The sequence below is a fragment of the Hevea brasiliensis genome, chromosome 4 (assembly GCF_030052815.1).
Source record: "Hevea brasiliensis isolate MT/VB/25A 57/8 chromosome 4, ASM3005281v1, whole genome shotgun sequence".
Taxonomy (NCBI): domain Eukaryota; kingdom Viridiplantae; phylum Streptophyta; class Magnoliopsida; order Malpighiales; family Euphorbiaceae; genus Hevea; species Hevea brasiliensis.
Window position 1 is genome coordinate 116,517,803 of NC_079496.1, and position 18,110 is coordinate 116,535,912.

The following is an 18,110-nucleotide window of genomic DNA, read 5'->3' on the forward strand; positions in this document are numbered from 1 at the left end:
AGACAGAATACATGCATTGCAGGTTCAGTGAAGGCCAAACTGGTGATAGGGAAGGAGTTAGTTTGAATGGAGTGATACTGCCCCAAAGTAATCACTTTAAATATCTAGGCTCAGTCCTTCAAGTAGATGGGGGATGTGAGGAGGATGTTAGTCATAGGATTAAAGTCGGATGGTTGAAGTGGAGACGTACCACGGGAGTTTTATGTGATCGTAAGATTCCCAATAAATTGAAAGGAAAATTTTACCGTACAGCCATACGACCGGCTATGTTATATGGTAGTGAGTGTTGGGCACTGAAAGAGTCGTATGTATCTAAGATAAGAGTTGCAGAGATGAGAATGTTAAGGTGGATGAGTGGCCATACTAACTAGATAAAGTCCGTAATGAGAGTATTAGAGAAAAGGTAGGGGTTGTGCCAATTGAAGATAAGTTGAGAGAAGGGAGATTGAGGTGGTTTGGTCATGTGAAGTGTAGACATACGGAGGCTCCAGTTAGACAAGTAGAGCACATTAGGTTAGAGGATAGAAAAAAAAAAGGGGTAGACCTAAATTGACTTGGAGGAGAGTAGTACAACATGACCTAGAAGCATTACACATTTCTGAGGATTTAACCCAAAATCGTTCAGAGTGGAGAAAGCGAATCCATATAGTCAATCCCAAATTTTTGGAATAAAGGCTTAGTTGAGTTGAGTTGAGTTTTAATCTCAACCTTTCAAGTTTAAGATGGTTGATCAAGGACCGCATGTCAAGAAATATCCTTGTCCAAATGGAGATGATGTGCAGTTGTCATATTCAACAACTTCAAAGACATGTATCAAGAAAGAAGGTTGATGATCGCCATCTTTTGATGATCTTTCTTTTCATTTTTCCCCCTAAAAAGCGTGAAAGACACAGTTGATCCCTGCTGACACTCTTTCCTCCACCATTGCAATTCTAATTTGACTTGGAGGAGAGTAGTACAACATGACCTAGAAGCATTACACATTTCTGAGGATTTAACCCAAAATCGTTCAGAGTGGAGAAAGCGAATCCATATAGTCAATCCCAAATTTTTGGAATAAAGGCTTAGTTGAGTTGAGTTGAGTTTTAATCTCAACCTTTCAAGTTTAAGATGGTTGATCAAGGGGACTGCATGTCAGCAAATATCCTTGTCCAAATGGAGATGATGCTGCAGTGTCATATTCAACAGCTTCAGCACATGTATCAGTAAAGAAGGTTGATGATCGCCGCATCTTTTGATGATCTTTCTTTTCATTTTTCCCCCTAAAAAGCGTGAAAGACACAGTGGATCCCTGCTGACACTCTTTCCTCCACCATGGCAATTCTATCCAGAAAATAGTGCAATGCAAAATAAATCTTTTTTCTATTCCTGGAAAGCCAGTGACAATGCGGCAGAAAGTTAACTTTACTGAGCCTTGTATTTCCACGACTAGACGGAGCACATCGCTTGCATCACTCAAATCATGATGTCCTCCACTATCCATTGAAGTATTCTCCGTACCAATAATGTTGCAGCGCTCATCAACTGTCTCACCGTATTAGGAGTTTGAGAGTTGTGGATAAATATATAATCAATAATGAGTTTAGGGAGATTGACATGGCTTTGCCCAAGAATGTAGTCAGAATTGCACATTATTTTTAGAGTTTAAAATTATAATTAGAAAAGATCTTGAATTCATTGACAGGGTCAACAGTAGCTGGACACCTCTCCCTTGTCTGTGAATCCCATAAACTCTCTCACCCTCTCTCTACTGTCTCTCCTCTAAATCTATTCTTAGAATCTCAGGTAAACTTGGCAGCTCCATCACCAATTCTGCCTCTCAAAGCTACACATGCACACGGAAACCAAGATGAAACGCCTCTTAATCTAAAAATTAAACAAAAGGAAACAAATCTACTCAAAAAAAAAAAAAAAACTTGGGAGAACATTAATATCTCTCTGACAGCGGCTCGTTTCTACCCGGAGCTGCACCCATTTCCGGCTTGGAGATGAGCGTTGTTCGCCTTCTTGTTCTCCTTCTCCTCCTCACACTCTCTCTCGGCAACCTCGCATTTTCCTTACCAGAAAACGAGGCTCTTCTCAAATTTAAGAACTCCCTAACTCGGGCTGTTACCTTGGGTAATTGGGTTTCAGGATCCAGCCCTTGTATAAATGGATGGGTTGGTGCCATTTGCTTTGATGGTTTCGTCACAGGCCTTCATCTTTCAGACTTGAGTCTCTCAGGAACAATTGATATCGAAGCATTGCAACAGCTTCCTGGCCTTAGAACCATCAGTTTTGCTAACAACTCATTCTCAGGTCCAATCCCTGAGTTCAATAAACTTGGTGCATTAAAATCACTCTTATTATCCCACAATGAGTTTTCTGGTGAAATACCAAATGATTTCTTCGTCCCTATGTCATCTTTAAAGAAAATTTGGCTCTCTAATAATAAATTCACTGGAAAAATACCTGGTCAGTGATGGAACTACCGCATCTCAAGGAATTGCACCTCGAAGGGAACCAATTCTCTGGACCAATCCCTCCATTGAAACAACCCAAGCTACTACTAACCTCCCTGGACCTCTCACACAACAAACTCGAAGGAGAAATTCCTCCGAGCTTTTCCACATTCAGTGCCTCTTCATTTGCTGAAAATGATGGACTCTGTGGAAAACCACTCGACAAAGATTGCTCTTCAAGCCCTCCAGCAATGGTTGTACCAGGAAGAGCCTCTATATCGAATTCTAATTCCACATCACTGTTTGGGGTGATGATGTTAGCATTGATAGTAATTCTCATTTTCTTTGCCATGTGTCCTTCAAGCAGGACGCATAAGGACGATAACTTTAGCATGTTAGAGAAAGAGAACCTTGATGAGGTAGTGCTGTCCGTGCGGGGACACGGCTCAAGCAAGAGGCCGTGGTCAGAGAATAGTCGAAGAGGAAGTGGGTCTAGCCGAAGGGGATCCAGCCATCACGGAAAGCATGGTACGGGTGATCTGATAATGCTAAACGAAGAAAAGGGTAGTTTTGGTTTGCAGGATTTGATGAAGGCGGCAGCCGAAGTCCTTGGAAATGGCGGGTTGGGGTCTGCTTATAAGGCCATGTTGACAAATGGATTGTCAGTAGTAGTAAAAAGGATGAAGGAGATGAATATGTTGGGAAGAGATTCGTTTGATGCTGAAATGAGGCGGTTTGGGAGGATAAGGCACAAAAACATTTTGACTCCATTGGCGTACCATTTCATGAAGGAGGAGAAGCTTATGGTGTCAGAGTTCATGCCTAAAGGAAGCTTGTTGTATTTATTGCATGGTATGCCATTTTACTAGTTTTGACAATACCATTCGCAAGAATTTTCCATACAATTTATTGTTTTGTGATTGAATCTTAATTAAATTAATGTTTCTCTTGTTTCAGGCGATCGTGGATTTTGCCATACTGAACTCACTTGGGCAACCCGTCTAAAGATAATCAAGGGAATTGCAAGTGGATTAAGTTTTCTGCATTCGGAGTATGCAAACTATAACCTTCCCCATGGAAATCTCAAGTCCAGCAATGTTCTTTTAAATGAAACTTACGAGCCACTTCTGGGTGACTATGCCTTGGATCCACTAATCAATCCCAGTCATTCTGCACAGGTAATGTTTGCTTATAAATCACCAGAATATATAGTAAACCGTCAGGTTTCTCCCAAGTCAGATGTGTATTGTCTCGGAATCATCATTCTTGAAGTGGTCACTGGAAAATTCCCTTCTCAGTATCTTAGCAATGGTAAGGGAGGGACAGATGTTGTGCAATGGACCCACCAAGCAAGCTCGGAAGGGAAAGAGAAAGAATTAATCGATCCTGAGATATCAAACAATAGCAGTTCGGATTCAGTTCAGCAGATGGTGCAATTGCTTCGTATTGGAGCTACTTGCGCTGAAAGTAATACAGCGCAACGGATAAATATGAGTGAAGCAATTAGGAGGATAGAAGAAATACAGGTTTGAGGAATTTGATCATACACATATAGGTTAATTTGCAAGTTGCTTAATTTGTTAGGCAAAGAAAGAAAGGTTGTGAGCTTCCAAGTCCATTCCTTCATTTACAAATCAAACGTGGATGACAATAGCTCAAGAGAAAGATGTTGAGTTGAGGAAAGGTAGGCCTACCCTTGATTTGCTTACCATAATTTCTTGAGAAAAACATCAACAGAATTTGTAAGACAAATCTTGGTTGTGGCTTTGAAGATGAACAACATCTCCCAAAAATTGTACATTAAGATTTAAGATCGATACACTTCTTCTTACAGATCGAGTCACCCTGGGATGGATGGTTTAATTAGGAGGGCAATTATTAATTATAGTCTCCCCCATAATGGATACTTTTTCTTTTTAATTAAGAATTCTGAAAATTTTCTGTTTTGTCTATATACTTTTTTCTTTTTTCCTTTTATTTCTTACCATGTAAAGTTCATATTTCAAACTGCATATTAATTCCTGCAAAATAATATTTTTACACAATGTTTGAATAGTTCCATATTAGTTTCACATTGTATTATGTTAAAATTTTCAGTGCATAAATCAATTAAGGGATTGGATCTTTGGATTATTAGTTATGTTGGAAATCATTTTTAAATAATTAAATATTATTATATACGTAGATTAATCAATTAATACTAAAAGTTCATATAAAAAATAACTGTGTACAGTTAAAAATATATTAACGACTATAAGCTCTAACAATTTTATATTTTTCATTTAAAATAAATTTTTATTATAAATTAAAACCTTTTTCCTTTTCTTCATCCAAACATATAAAATGGAGGTCATGGTCGGTTTGAATTGAGAACCACATTGAAAGCGGTCTGAGTTAAATTCAGAACTAGATTGAATTAACAGTTTCAATCCGTGAATCGGTTTGAAACCAATTGGTTCAATTGATAATTCTAAATTGAAATCGGCTAGATTCATAAATTTTTTCTTCAAAAAAATTATATTGAATCCCTTTAATTTTTTTTACAATGGATTAAATTAAAACCGGCTCAAATCAGAACCATTATAAATCAAAATCGACAGAGTCAGTGATTTCATTTCGAAACCAGATTAAAATCGGCCCATGGCCCGGTCTAATACCAAACCCCTCACTTCCCTTCTCCGTTTAAATTCCCCTCCCCTCCCCTCCCTCCCCTCCCCTCTCCTCTCCTTTCCTGTCCAGCTGTCCTCATTTTGCGTGGGCTATGGCTTAACTAATGACACGTGGAATGATACAAGTACAGCTACGTCGAACCCAGAAAACTGTTTTGATCTTCTTCAGCCAAAGTAATAGGACTGCCGGTCTCTTTCCTTCTCGCTCCCTTCTGCAAGCTGAGTTACGGTAAAGATGTATAGAACGGCGGCTAAGCGGCTACTCTCCGGTGCTACCGTGGGTAAGAGTAGCGTCGCCCGTCTCAGATTCCTTAATCTCCAAACAATCGGTACCGGTTTTCGCTTTTGCACCTCAGTGAATCCTCAATCAATCTCCAATCAAAACCCTAATAATCAAAATCAAATCCGATGTCTGAATGTGGAGGCCACACCTAACCAATCAGACTCAAACTTGTCATCATCTTCAACGTCTTCGTCTTCAAGTGGGTCAACATCATTTACGGCTGACGATGCCCGATACGGTCACCACCACCATCGCCAGCAGGAGAGGCGGATTCCGAGAGTTGAGTACCAAGATGAGCAAGCTCGCGTTCTTCAGGCTTCCTTTCGCCACGTGGTATGCACCGCTTAAAATTCCATTTCTGGTTTTGTTTCTTTGATTTGTTTAATTTGATTAATATTTAATAGTGTGTGTTAAAGAGGTAATTGTAAAGAGGTCTCAATTGACTGTTTCAGATAAGGTTGGGATGGAGTGAAGAAGCCATGATTGCTGGTGCAAGGGACGCTGGTGTCTCCCCTGCTATCATTGGATCTTTTCCTCGAAAGGAAGCCGCACTAGTCGAGGTATGGTTTTCCCCCTTATTGTGATGCTGGCTTCTCCTTTATCTTCCTGCCACTTTCTTATCTTCAGAATAAGGATTTCGGATGTTATTTTAAGTTGCATTTATTCTTTTGAACTTGATCGTTATTGGTAGTTCTGATATGCTATTGCGTTGATACTTACTGTGTTCTTGGATGGCCTTTTCTGTTCTTGTATAGCCACTCGAATGATAGCCCAAGAATCGTCTCATCAAGAATCATGATGATCTACAATGTAATCGTTTTTGGAAAAAAACAAAATAGGGGAATGGCCTTTGTGAGCTTTATGTGTCGGCATCTGTTATGGTTAATTGGTCTCTAATCTAAGATATGTTTGTCTCTGTTAGATGTTCCTTGTGCTGTCTCGTTGAATCAGAGTCAGAGAGAAGAAAAATGCTGTATCCTTTTTCTTTTGGTCATCTTATGCAAAGTTTTTGTGCCATGCATTTGAACTTTCTTTTTGCTCATGCTCAGTTGTAATGGTTCAGCATCTGAATGCCCATACTGTACATGTATCAAGAGTGTGATGAATGACTTCTATTATTTTTTTCTTGCTTCAGTTTTTTATGGATGAGTGCTTACAAAAGCTTATTGATCGAATTGACTCTGGGGAGGAGTTACAAAATTTGGTACCTAGTGAACGCATCTCGAAGCTTGTTAGGATCCGACTAGAAATGCAAGCTCCCTACATTTCTAAATGGCCCCAAGCTCTGAGCATCCAGGTGCTATTCTTTGTACCCTTTCTTGATAAATTGCTAAACTACAATTTTAAAGTTGAAGTTCTCAACACCTATAATGTATGCCTTTCTTCACAGGCACACCCAGCAAATGTTCCAACTAGTTTTAAGCAGCGTGCAATACTGCTTGATGAGATCTGGCATGCTGCTGGTGACGAGGGATCTGATATCAATTGGTATGTAAAGCGCACTGTCCTGGGAGGGATATACTCAACAACTGAGATTTACATGCTGACTGATAGTTCCCCAGGTTTATTTTCTTAACTTTTATCTGTTATTAGCATTGATTGAAACAAAAGTCACTTTTCTCCTTTTAATTGACATGTGAAGGGGGTGTCTAATTTTATTTTGATTGTTCGTGACATTGTGTAATTGTTTCCTTCCTCGTCTGTCCCATTGTGGAGTTTCAGTTAGATTTTTCCCCTTAATTGAAGAATTGTAAGTGTACCAAAGAAAAGAGAAGATTATTACTTACCTCTTTATTGTTGGTTTCCCTTGAAGGGCCGCTGCATTATTCCTCTGTGCCATAGGCAATTATTTGGTTGAGGTTATCCTCTTTTATATAGAGGTAATTATGAATAATAATGTCTCATCTATCAACTTCATTTTTTTACAGATTTTCGTGATACATGGGCATTCTTGGATTATCGAGTGAAAGATGCTTTTGATTTCAAGAAGACAATTCAAGAGGTAGTCTCACTCAGTCTTCATTGCTGTTTTAGGTTTGAGTTATTTTATCAATTACAGCTTTTTGTAAGACACCATAACCATAGATGGTGACCATATTGCAGGCAATGTATTTGGCTGAAGCTGTTGGTGCTGGAATGGGGAATTCTTTGCAAGGGTTTGTGAAGGGAGTTTTAAAGGGTTGAATTCTTTGCTCTTGTTGTTTCCGAGGAGGTATCAAAACTGGAGGAGATGCCTTTAAGTTGTATTACTTTTCCTGATGCTGCAAATGCTTTCAAATTTTTGAAGCCTGATTTCAGATAAAATTCTACTCTCAAGTGCTCCACTGCCAAAGATGATACCATTTGGCAAATTGTCTTTTTCCCACTGATGGTTCTATCCTTTCATCTACGAGGTTATAAGTGAGAATAAGCTTAGTACGAAAGAATATTTGCATTTAATTTGCATGGAATTAATTAGGAAGCAATTATGGTTGAATGACAGTGAAATTGATATATCGAATTTTCATTTACATTGGCTCTACAAATAAGCAATCTTTTAAATATTATGGTGTTTAGTTCGACTGACTGCTTTACGGATATTATGATTGAGTTAGCAGTTTGCAATCGGAGATCCAGCTGCCTCATCTGTTGGGGTGTTCAGTTATTCACCTCACAACCAAGCAATGTAGAGTTGCGTTGATAGAGGATTACTGATTACATATGCTTTGGTGAATTATCTGTCAAATAATCAGCCTCCCTTCTAATGATAATTTGGAAAAAAATAAGAGATATTCTGCTGTTTATTATACAGGATGATTAATTTTATGGATTAATCTGATTGAAGATGTATTATCAAGCGTATATTTTGTTTCAGTATAATAATAATAAAACCGAGTTCGAATTGAATGCACCCTAAGGAGCAGTAAGTGGGGGATGCAAATTGCGAATATTCATTATTGGATAACTATATGCTTTGGTGAATTATCTGTCAAATAATCAGCCTCCCTTCTAAAGATAATTTTTTTATTATGCAGGATGGTTAATTTTATGGATTAATCTGATTGAAGATGTATTATCAAGCGTATATTTTGTTTCAGTATAATAATAATAAAACCGAGTTCGAATTGAATGCACCCTAAGGAGCAGTAAGTGGAGGATGCAAATTGCGAATATTCATTATTGGATAACTATATGCTTTGGTGAATTATCTGTCAAATAATCAGCCTCCCTTCTAAAGATAATTTTTTTATTATGCAGGATGGTTAATTTTATGTATTAATCTGATTGAAGATGTATTATCAAGCGTATATTTTGTTTCAGTATAATAATAATAAAACCGAGTTCGAATTGAATGCACCCTAAGGAGCAGTAAGTGGGGGATGCAAATTGCGAATATTCATTATTGGGTAGCTATTGTTTAAATTTGATCTATCATGAACTTAAATAAAATATATGATTTTTGTGTCATTTTTTTCTTCCCAACAGGGCAACGGATCTAATTTATGAGCCTTCTTCTCTGCCGCTACATATTCTGTGCTGTAGCCACAATCTATCCTTGGCCTATAAAATAAGAAATGGAGTGCGTATCAGTCATGCAAATTATCTTGCAGATGGGACAAAGGGAACGTTGAATTGCAAGTTCCCTTTCAATTTGGTCCTATATATATGCCTTTACATTGTCTGAAAGCAAACGTAAGAGTGTTGATTCTAAGATTCACGTAAAAGTTTTCAGAACGTTCCTCTTCTTAATATATTCACATCTCGTAACTCTTCCTTCTCAACCTTCCTGACCAACTTTCCAAAGCAAAGCTTATCAAATTAAAAAATAAAAAAAAAGACAACTTTCCAAAGCACAGGCGATGGATTTTCTTGAAGACCGGCCAATTGTTTGCGACGGTGGATCCGGCTCTGTAAAGGTCAGTGAATCAAGTCATTTTATTCACTCCAATGCCATTTTTTTTTAGTTTAAAATTATTAATATTCTCTAATGCAGGCTGGTTTTGCTGGTGATGATGCTCCTTGTGTGGTATTTCCCAACGTAATAGGCCGGCCTCGAAACAAGCATGCCATGATCGGTATTGGACAGAAGGATATGTACTTCGGAGATGAAGCAGACGCAAGGCGGGGAGTTCTTGAATTAAGCCATCCTATCCATCATGGAATTGTCCGAGACTGGGAAGAAATAGAGAGAATCTGGAAGCATACCTTTGACAGGGAGCTCAGGGTAACCATAGAAGAACATCCTGTTCTTTTAACTGAAGCTCCACTCAATCCCAAAATTAACAGAGAAAAGATGGTCGAGATCATGTTTGAAGCCTTTGAAATCCCAGCCACGTATATAGCTATGCAGGCTGTGTTATCTCTATATGCCAGCGGCCGGTCTACAGGTAAAATAATTTATAGAATATATCTCCTTAAATCAGTACATGACAAGAATATAATACGCAGGTATTGTTATGGACTCTGGAGAAGGAGTTACACATGTAGTTCCTATTTATGAAGGGTATGCGCTTCCACATGCCATCCATAGGCTTGATTTGGCAGGAAAGGACCTCACGGAGTATCTCACCAGGATCCTAGCAGAAGAGGGCCATAATTTTACCACGTCTGCACAGAAAGAAATCGTCAGGGACATAAAAGAACGAATTTCATATGTGGCAATGGATTTTGATAAAGAGCTCGCTACATCGATAAAGTGTTCAGAGCTAGACAAGCAATATGAATTGCCGGATGGGCAAGTCATAACTGTAGGAGCTGCACGGTTCAGGTGCCCAGAAGTTCTCTTTAATCCAAGCAGGTTGGGAATGGAGTCAGGGGGTGTGCATGAGATTGTGGTGAGGTCAATCAGAAGGTGTGATATGGACATCAGGAGAGAGATGTTTAGCAATGTGGTGCTTAGTGGGGGAACTACAGTAATACCTGGCCTGGCTGATCGACTGGCTAAGGAGGTTAGCTCATTGGCATCTCCTGGAGTGAGGGTAAGAGTGGTTGCTCCACCAGAGAGGAAGTATAGTGTGTGGATTGGTGGCTCTATTTTGGCTTCTTTAAGCACATTTCAGCAGGTGCAGCATTAAGGAACTTCATGAATAGAAAAGCAAAAGATTTTCTCCAGGGTTCTTATTCTCTTGTCAAAATAATTTATTTATAAAGTTTAATTTGTTGTTTTATGATTGGAAGTATAAACCGTTGACGATGGGTTTTGATGCAGATGTGGGTAACAAAGGCAGAATACATGGAGTCCGGATCTTCCATTGTGCACATGAAGTGCTTCTAAAACATCGTCTTCTACTTTTCTTTTCAGAAAAAACATAATAATCTATCTTTATCTCTGTTTTTCATTTTTTCAATTATCAGAATGCATAAGAAATCTTAACATTGTTATTTTTTCGTGAATATATTACAAAGTTATATAATTAAATTCTACCTATAAAATTTTCATAAAATACTTTATTGATGGGTACGAGCTTCCAATACTACTTATATTACTAGTGAAATTGCAATTTTTCTTTTTTCTTTTTGGAACAATGCATCTCGTTCCATTTAAAAGCCTTTCAATAAAAACAGCGGTGGGTGTCGTCCAATGGTAACTGCATGTATGCTGTATTTCAAATATTAAATTCAACTCTTTCTCATATGATGAAAAAAAAAAAAGGAGAAATAAAAGCCTTTAAATAGGTGATAGAGTGACAGACAAATGGATCCCTCTCTCAGTTTGATGCTTTTTTTTTTTTTCTCTAGTTTTTATGTTTCGTTTTTTCTCTAGAGTTTAGTTCTTTGTCTTCTGCCAATGTGCGGCGTTCTCTGCCCTTAGGGTAAGGCGGCTCCTCCTGCTCTATCAAAAAGCGGGTCTTTCCTCCTTTTTCTTAGGTGGATTATGTATTTGATTTTAATTTTTTTTTTTTGTAGATGTTGAGTGTAATAACCTAAATTTTAAAATATAAATTTTATATTTTTATATAATATTTAAATATTATTTTAATATTATCTAACTAAATTATAATTTTTTGTAATACTTTTATTTATATATATTTATTTAATATTATTTTTAAACATATTTTATAAATTATTTAATAATCTAATTTTAATTTAAATGATTAGTTTAAAATATTAATGTTAAATTAATTAACAAAATATATTATTTTTAACCTTAGTTATAAGATTTGACTAATTGTTATTAATTTTATTATTATTATTATTATTATTATTATTATTATTATTATTATTATTATTATATTTTCTTGATTATTTAATTGTATATATATTTGTATTTTAGGACTCATTTAAATATACCCAAAAAATTCAGGGGACTGAAAGTGTAATTAAAAGTTAAAAAAAAACTCAAAACTGTAACAGACCCCCCCTTTCTCTCTCCCTGATTAAGGGTGAGCGTATTTCGGTCTGAACCGAAAAATCGAATTGAACCGAGTCAATTTGGTTCAATTTGTTCGGTTTTAAAATTCAATCGGTTCAGTCCGGTTTATAAATTTTGATAATTTCAGTTAATTAGTTTGATTCAATTATTTTCATAAAAAATAAAAAAATCCAACTGAACCAAAATTATATATATATATATATATCAAGGAAACCCTAAGATTTTTTAGTTCTAATTTCTAAGTTTTTTTTTATATTTTTGTTAATAAGATTTAATGTTGAAAATATCAAATCTTATAAAATTCGGTTTGATCGATTTAAAATTAAACCGAATCAATATTTATCGGTTTGGTTTAGATCGTTTGCCTCTTAGTAATCGGTTTGGTTCGATTTTCAAAATTTTTGATTTTTGGTTTTCAGTTTTATGGGTTCGGAACCGAACCGACCATTTACACACCCCTATCCTCGACCTCACTCTTTCCCTCATTTTCTCTCTCTCGTTTTCCCTTCCGACCAACTAGCAGCAGTGCCAGTGAGTCACCGACAGATTCCTCCACACCTGGTCGACCACCAGACAGCGGTGGCTCATGGCAACATGCGGTAGAGAGAGAGAGAGAGAGAGAGAGAGAGAGAGAGAGAGAGAGAGAATTTCTCCATCCAAAATTCAGCCGTTCCGGCTGATGTCTAGTGGCGCCACTGGTCCCAATCGACTCCCCACCGCTTGGGGAAGTTTTTTCGATTAACCTCATTGATGACAATCAACAGATTCATGCAAAATGAGGAGAGAGAAAATGGGTCTTTTTCAAGCTTTCCAATCAGATTTCCCGTAATTCGACTGTCAGATCAGCGATTCGAGACCATTGTTGAACTCAACGCATCGAGACCTCCTAGATGGGATTGATCACGCTATGATCGAACACTATTTGAAAAAGTGATGCATGCATTTTAGATCATCATTTAGGAGTAATTTTTGCACATAATTTACCCTTGTTCATAGCCATTATTATAGATATTAGTATATATTTAGTCAATTTTACAATTTTCACGTTTCTTAGTTTAATTTTTGAATTTATTTGCTTTGTAGGTTAAATCTGGAGAAATTTGATGAATTTTGATCAGAATAGCCATTTGGAGGAGATTAAAGTCGAAATGCAAAGATTTTGAAGTTGAGTTAAAAATGGTAGAGCGACACAACTGCGGACAACCAAATTAGCTTATGTCGAAGGTTGTGTCGATCGTCGATATTCACACCGAGAACGACACAACCCGCGACACACAACCGACTTACTATGTCGCTTTCTTGGAAAAATTGTTGACGTGGCATTTCAGTTACTCGACTATTTACCTCCCCTTTTCTGGATCCTTCCCCCTTTTACCCATTCTAGAACAGTCCCTTAGCCTATATAAAGACCCATTTTATCACTTTCTTTCCATATAGAGAGCAAGGGAGTCATTTTCGGTAAAAGTGAGAAAGAGAGAAAGAGGAGCATTTTCTGCATTTTCTGCATCTTCTTCCAGCAGCAGCAAGGATCAAGTTTCTGCACTTTTCTGCAGAGATCCTGCTGCAGATTTGCTGGGTTTTTCTACCCCTTTAAGCTTACATTTCCATTATTTCTTCATTTCTTCATTTGGGTTTATGTTTAAACAATGATTTGTGAGTAGTTTATTGAGATTCTAGAGATGGGTTTGTAAATATTGATTTGTTTTGTGGTTTTGAACTGATTTAGCCATTTAAATGAAGATTGTTATATTTTGATTTATTGCTTGTGTGCTTATTTCCTTGCTTGATGAATGGGCCCTCATTAAGTTAAGTTTTAATCCTTAATAGATGGACTGAAAAGTGAATATTGGGGATGGATAATCTTGCAATAAACTTTATTTTCTTGGTGTTAGAAATAAGCTAAGAAGATTAAGGGGAACTTTCCAAAAATCAATTAGAGCATTAATTGGGTTTTTGTTAGATTTGAAATACCGTGAAAACAGGGTTTGATTTAATGAAAACCAATTTTGAGATGCTTGAAAAAGGTTTCAAAATTTAAGAATTGATTTCAGTCAAAAGTGCAATTCTCATGTGTTTGGCTAAATTAGGGAAAAATCACATGCAAACAATATTAAAAAAATCCAATCTCTAGAATCAATTTATTTTTCATTGAAATTAGATATAAATCCTCCAAACCTCATAAATAGCAATTTAAATTTAAATCCAATTTAAATCCAATTTCTATAATCACTTTATTTTTATTTTTATTGAATTTAGATTTAATTCCTCTCAATTTCATAAATAGATATTTCAAATTAATTTTTGGGTAATCTAGTTTTATTAATTTTAGTTAATTGATTGATCTAGTTTTAATTCCTCAAATACCAATTTTAATTCCAAATTTCATTTTACATCTTTAATTTTTGTCTTAATTTTAATTTTTAGATTTTATTTTTAATATCTTTTAATTTTTGTCATTCTAATTTGCTTATACTTTTATTTCCAATTTAAGCACAATTCCCTGTGGGATCGATATCATTTTTTTAAAACTATACTACTGTGACCCGTGCACTTGCGGACACACCGTATCAAGTTTTTGGCGCCGTTGCCGGGGAATTGTTTGTTTTTAAATTGGATTTTAATTGTTTTAAGCTAATTAGAATTTTTATTTTCTTTTATTTTCACTATTGTTCCTTGTGTTTTTCAGGTACTTTTCTTGTTTATGAGACGATCGAAAAGCACAAGTGACATCGAATTGTTGTTCAATCTCGAAATTGAAAAATTACGAGCCAACAAAAGGAATACAAAAGAAGAAAAGAAGCGAGAAAAGAAGAACAACAAATATTTGAGCAAGAGGAGACAATAGAAAATATGGAGAATCAAAATAGAGCTATTGGAGGAGATAATGGAGGAAACGAGCAAAACGGGCAAAATGCTGTTGTTAATCAAAATGATCCTCAAAGAAGATCCATGTTAGATTATGCTTTTCCTAGATGTACTGATGTGAGAGATAATGCACCTATTATTGGAGCTAATCAATTTGAATTAAAAACTGGTCTTATTCAAATGGTTCAGAATTCACAATTTGGAGGTAGCCCACTTGAAAATCCTCATTCTCATTTGAAGAAATTTTTGATGATATGTGGCACACAAAGACAACCTGGAGTTTCTGATGAAGTTATTCGACTCACCTTATTTCCATTCTCTCTTCGGGATTCAGCATTGGAGTGGTATGATTCACTTCCACAAGCTATTATAGCTACTTGGGAGCAGCTATCTCAAGCTTTTCTATCTCAATTTTTCCCACCTGGGAAAACTACTCATTTGAGGAATTTGATGGTAGCTTTTAAACCAAGGGATGATGAAACTTTGTATGAATCTTGGATGAGATTTAAGGAGCTTGAAAGGCAATGTCCTCATCATGAAATACCCAAATGGATGATTGTTCAGAATTTCTACACCAGAGTTACTCCAGCCATAAGAAACACAATTGATTCACAAGCAGGAGGAGATTTCATGAGAATGACAAGTGAAGAATGCTATGATCTATTAGAGAAGATTGCTCATAATACCCATTTGTGGGGAAATCCTAGAGCACTTGAGCCAAAGAAGGCTGGGATTTATGAACTTGACTCAGTTAGCTACATGAATGCAAGATTTGATCAGTTGACTCAGCTTCTTAGTGATTTTTGCACAAAGGCAACAACCTCAACTCCTACAACTATGCAACAAGTTGCCTTCACAGATGGAACTCAAAGTTGTGGAGTTGATTACTCTTCTTATGGTGATGATTATTTGCAAGAACAAGCTGCTTATGCAGGAGGTTATCAACAGAAACCTATGGGAAATGCTTACTCTAATGTGAACAACTCAACATGGAGACCACAAGCAACTTTTGCTCAACAAGGCCAAAGCTCAAATTATGCTCATAACCAGCAGTTTATGCAGCAAAATAGGCCTCAATTTCAGCCTCAATTTCAGCCCACAAGGCAGCCACAACCGGGATATCAAGCAAGAGCACAACAATCCCTTCCACCTCATGAACCGAAACCAACCTTGGAAAGCATGATGGAGAAATTTTTTGCTGAACAAAGTAAGATGAATAGCAAATTGGAGGAAGAAATGCAACACATGAGACAAACCATGGATCAATTACAAGTCCACAACCGCATGTTGGAGACTCGATTGGCGCAACAAGCAAGCTCATCAGGAAGCAATTCCTATGGGAAACTACCTAGCCAACCACAAAACCCTCATGAACAATGTAAGGTTGTAACCTTGAGAAGTGGTAAAAAAGTTGGTCAAGAGAGTGAAAATAAGAGAGAAGAAAAAGAGAGCACAAAAGAAGAAAATTCAATTGAGAGCAAGAAAAATGAAAAAGAAGAAGAAAGCAAAAGTGAGCAAGATGAAGGAGAGAAACCATACATCCCACCTGAACCTTACAAACCCACCCTTCCCTACCCTCAAAGATTCATCAAGCATAAACTAGACAAACAATTTGGCAAATTCCTTGAAGTGCTAAAGAAGTTGTATATCAATGTGCCATTCACTGAGGCACTATCCCAAATGCCAAGTTATGCCAAGTTTTTGAAGGAGATTCTTTCCAACAAGAGAAGGCTAGAAGATTATGACACCATCAACTTGGGAGAGCAATGCAGTGCTATAATTCAGAAAAAGTTACCTCCCAAACTCAAAGATCCGGGTGTGTTTTCCATCCCTTGTCATATTGGTGATAATTGTGTGGCAAATGCTTTATGTGACCTTGGAGCTAGCGTCAGCCTAATGCCTCTTTCAATATATGAGAAGTTGAATATGGGAGAGTTGAAGCCCACAAACATGTATCTTTCATTGGCTGACCGTTCAATTAAGTATCCAGAAGGCATTCTTGAAAATGTGCCTATCAAGGTTGGGAAATTTTACATTCCGGTAGATTTTGTCATTTTAGATATGGAAGAAGACACAAAAGTTCCTATCTTATTGGGAAGACCCTTCTTGGCAACAGCTGGTGCATTAATTGATGTAAAGGGTGAGCAATTGACACTTAGAGTGGGAGATGATCAAATGATATTCAACATCAATCCTGCCATGAAAAGGAAACATGAAGAAGTTGAGTCTTGTTTGCGGGTAGACATTATTGAAGAGATTGTTCAAGAGCATTTCAGAAAAAGCTATCCACAAGACCCACTTGAAAATTGCTTAGTCCATGGTGGGAGCATTGATGATGATAATCACAACATGGCTATTTTTGCGCAATACTTGGAAAGCTCTCCACCACATCCTGAAGCCACAATTTTTCAACTTGAAGGAGTGCAAAATTTGGAGATCAAACCACCATCATTAAAGGTAGAGGATGCCCCAAAGGTAGATCTTAAACCTCTTCCTTCCAACCTCAGGTATGCTTTTCTTGGACCCAATGAAACATATCCTGTTATAATTAATGCATGTTTGACTGATATTGAGATTGACAAATTGTTGAGAGTTTTGAGAAAATATAGAAGAGTTTTGGGTTATGCAATTGATGATATAAAGGGAATTAGTCCAACAGTTTGTATGCATAGGATTTTTCTTGAGCCAAATAGTAAACCTTCCATTGAACACCAAAGAAGATTGAATCCTACAATGAAGGATGTTGTGAAAAAGGAAATCCTAAAATTACTAGCTGCTGGAATTATTTACCCCATTTCTGACAGTGAGTGGGTTAGTCCTGTGCATGTTGTACCAAAGAAAGGTGGGGTGACAGTTGTTAAAAATGAGAATAATGAATTGATACCCACTAGAACTGTTACAGGTTGGAGAATGTGCATAGACTATAGGAAGTTAAACAATGCTACAAGAAAAGACCATTTTCCCCTTCCTTTTATGGATCAAATGTTAGAGAGATTAGCCAAGCATTCATTCTTTTGTTACTTAGATGGATATTCTGGTTTCTTTCAAATTCCAATACATCCTGATGACCAAGAAAAAACTACCTTTACCTGTCCCTATGGCACCTTTGCCTATCGAAGGATGCCATTCGGATTGTGTAATGCGCCTGGCACATTTCAAAGGTGCATGATGGCCATTTTTTCTGATTTTATTGAAGAAATTATGGAGGTCTTCATGGATGACTTTTCAGTATATGGCACTAATTTTGATTCATGCTTGACTAATTTGTCTAAAATTTTGCAGAGGTGTGCTGATAATGATTTGGTGTTGAATTGGGAGAAATGCCACTTTATGGTCCAAGAGGGGATCGTTTTAGGGCATTTAATCTCAAATAGGGGAATTGAAGTGGATAGAGCTAAAATAGAAATTATTGAAAAAATGCCCCCTCCAACCACTGTCAAAGGAGTGCGAAGTTTCCTTGGACATGCTGGGTTTTACCGGCGATTTATTCAGGATTTTTC

The 18,110-nt window shown here is 36.9% G+C and overlaps 2 protein-coding genes, 1 non-coding gene and 1 pseudogene across 3 annotated transcripts; 3 read left to right on the forward strand and 1 right to left on the reverse strand.

Moving 5' to 3' along the window:
• Positions 1 to 1,954: 1,954 nt before the first annotated feature.
• On the forward strand, positions 1,955 to 4,274 carry LOC131179086 (pollen receptor-like kinase 3; annotated as a pseudogene).
• An 879-nt stretch (positions 4,275 to 5,153) lies between these two features.
• Positions 5,154 to 7,903, forward strand: LOC110638272 (uncharacterized). The gene is made up of 6 exons (XM_021788770.2): positions 5,154 to 5,726; positions 5,846 to 5,953; positions 6,529 to 6,690; positions 6,784 to 6,955; positions 7,322 to 7,395; positions 7,497 to 7,903. Exons 1-6 carry the CDS (start codon positions 5,346 to 5,348, stop codon positions 7,575 to 7,577), a joined length of 978 nt encoding a protein of 325 aa, XP_021644462.2. The 5' UTR covers positions 5,154 to 5,345; the 3' UTR covers positions 7,578 to 7,903.
• A 147-nt stretch (positions 7,904 to 8,050) lies between these two features.
• Positions 8,051 to 10,720, forward strand: LOC110638271 (actin-100). Its single transcript, XM_021788769.2, has 4 exons — positions 8,051 to 9,289; positions 9,367 to 9,760; positions 9,822 to 10,435; positions 10,582 to 10,720. The coding sequence occupies exons 1-4, from the start codon at positions 9,233 to 9,235 to the stop codon at positions 10,645 to 10,647; spliced, it is 1,131 nt and encodes a 376-aa protein (XP_021644461.2). The 5' UTR covers positions 8,051 to 9,232; the 3' UTR covers positions 10,648 to 10,720.
• A 4,325-nt stretch (positions 10,721 to 15,045) lies between these two features.
• Positions 15,046 to 15,152, reverse strand: LOC131179653 (small nucleolar RNA R71). Its single transcript, XR_009148541.1, has one exon. It is a non-coding gene; the product is annotated as a small nucleolar RNA R71 (small nucleolar RNA).
• Positions 15,153 to 18,110: the final 2,958 nt, after the last annotated feature.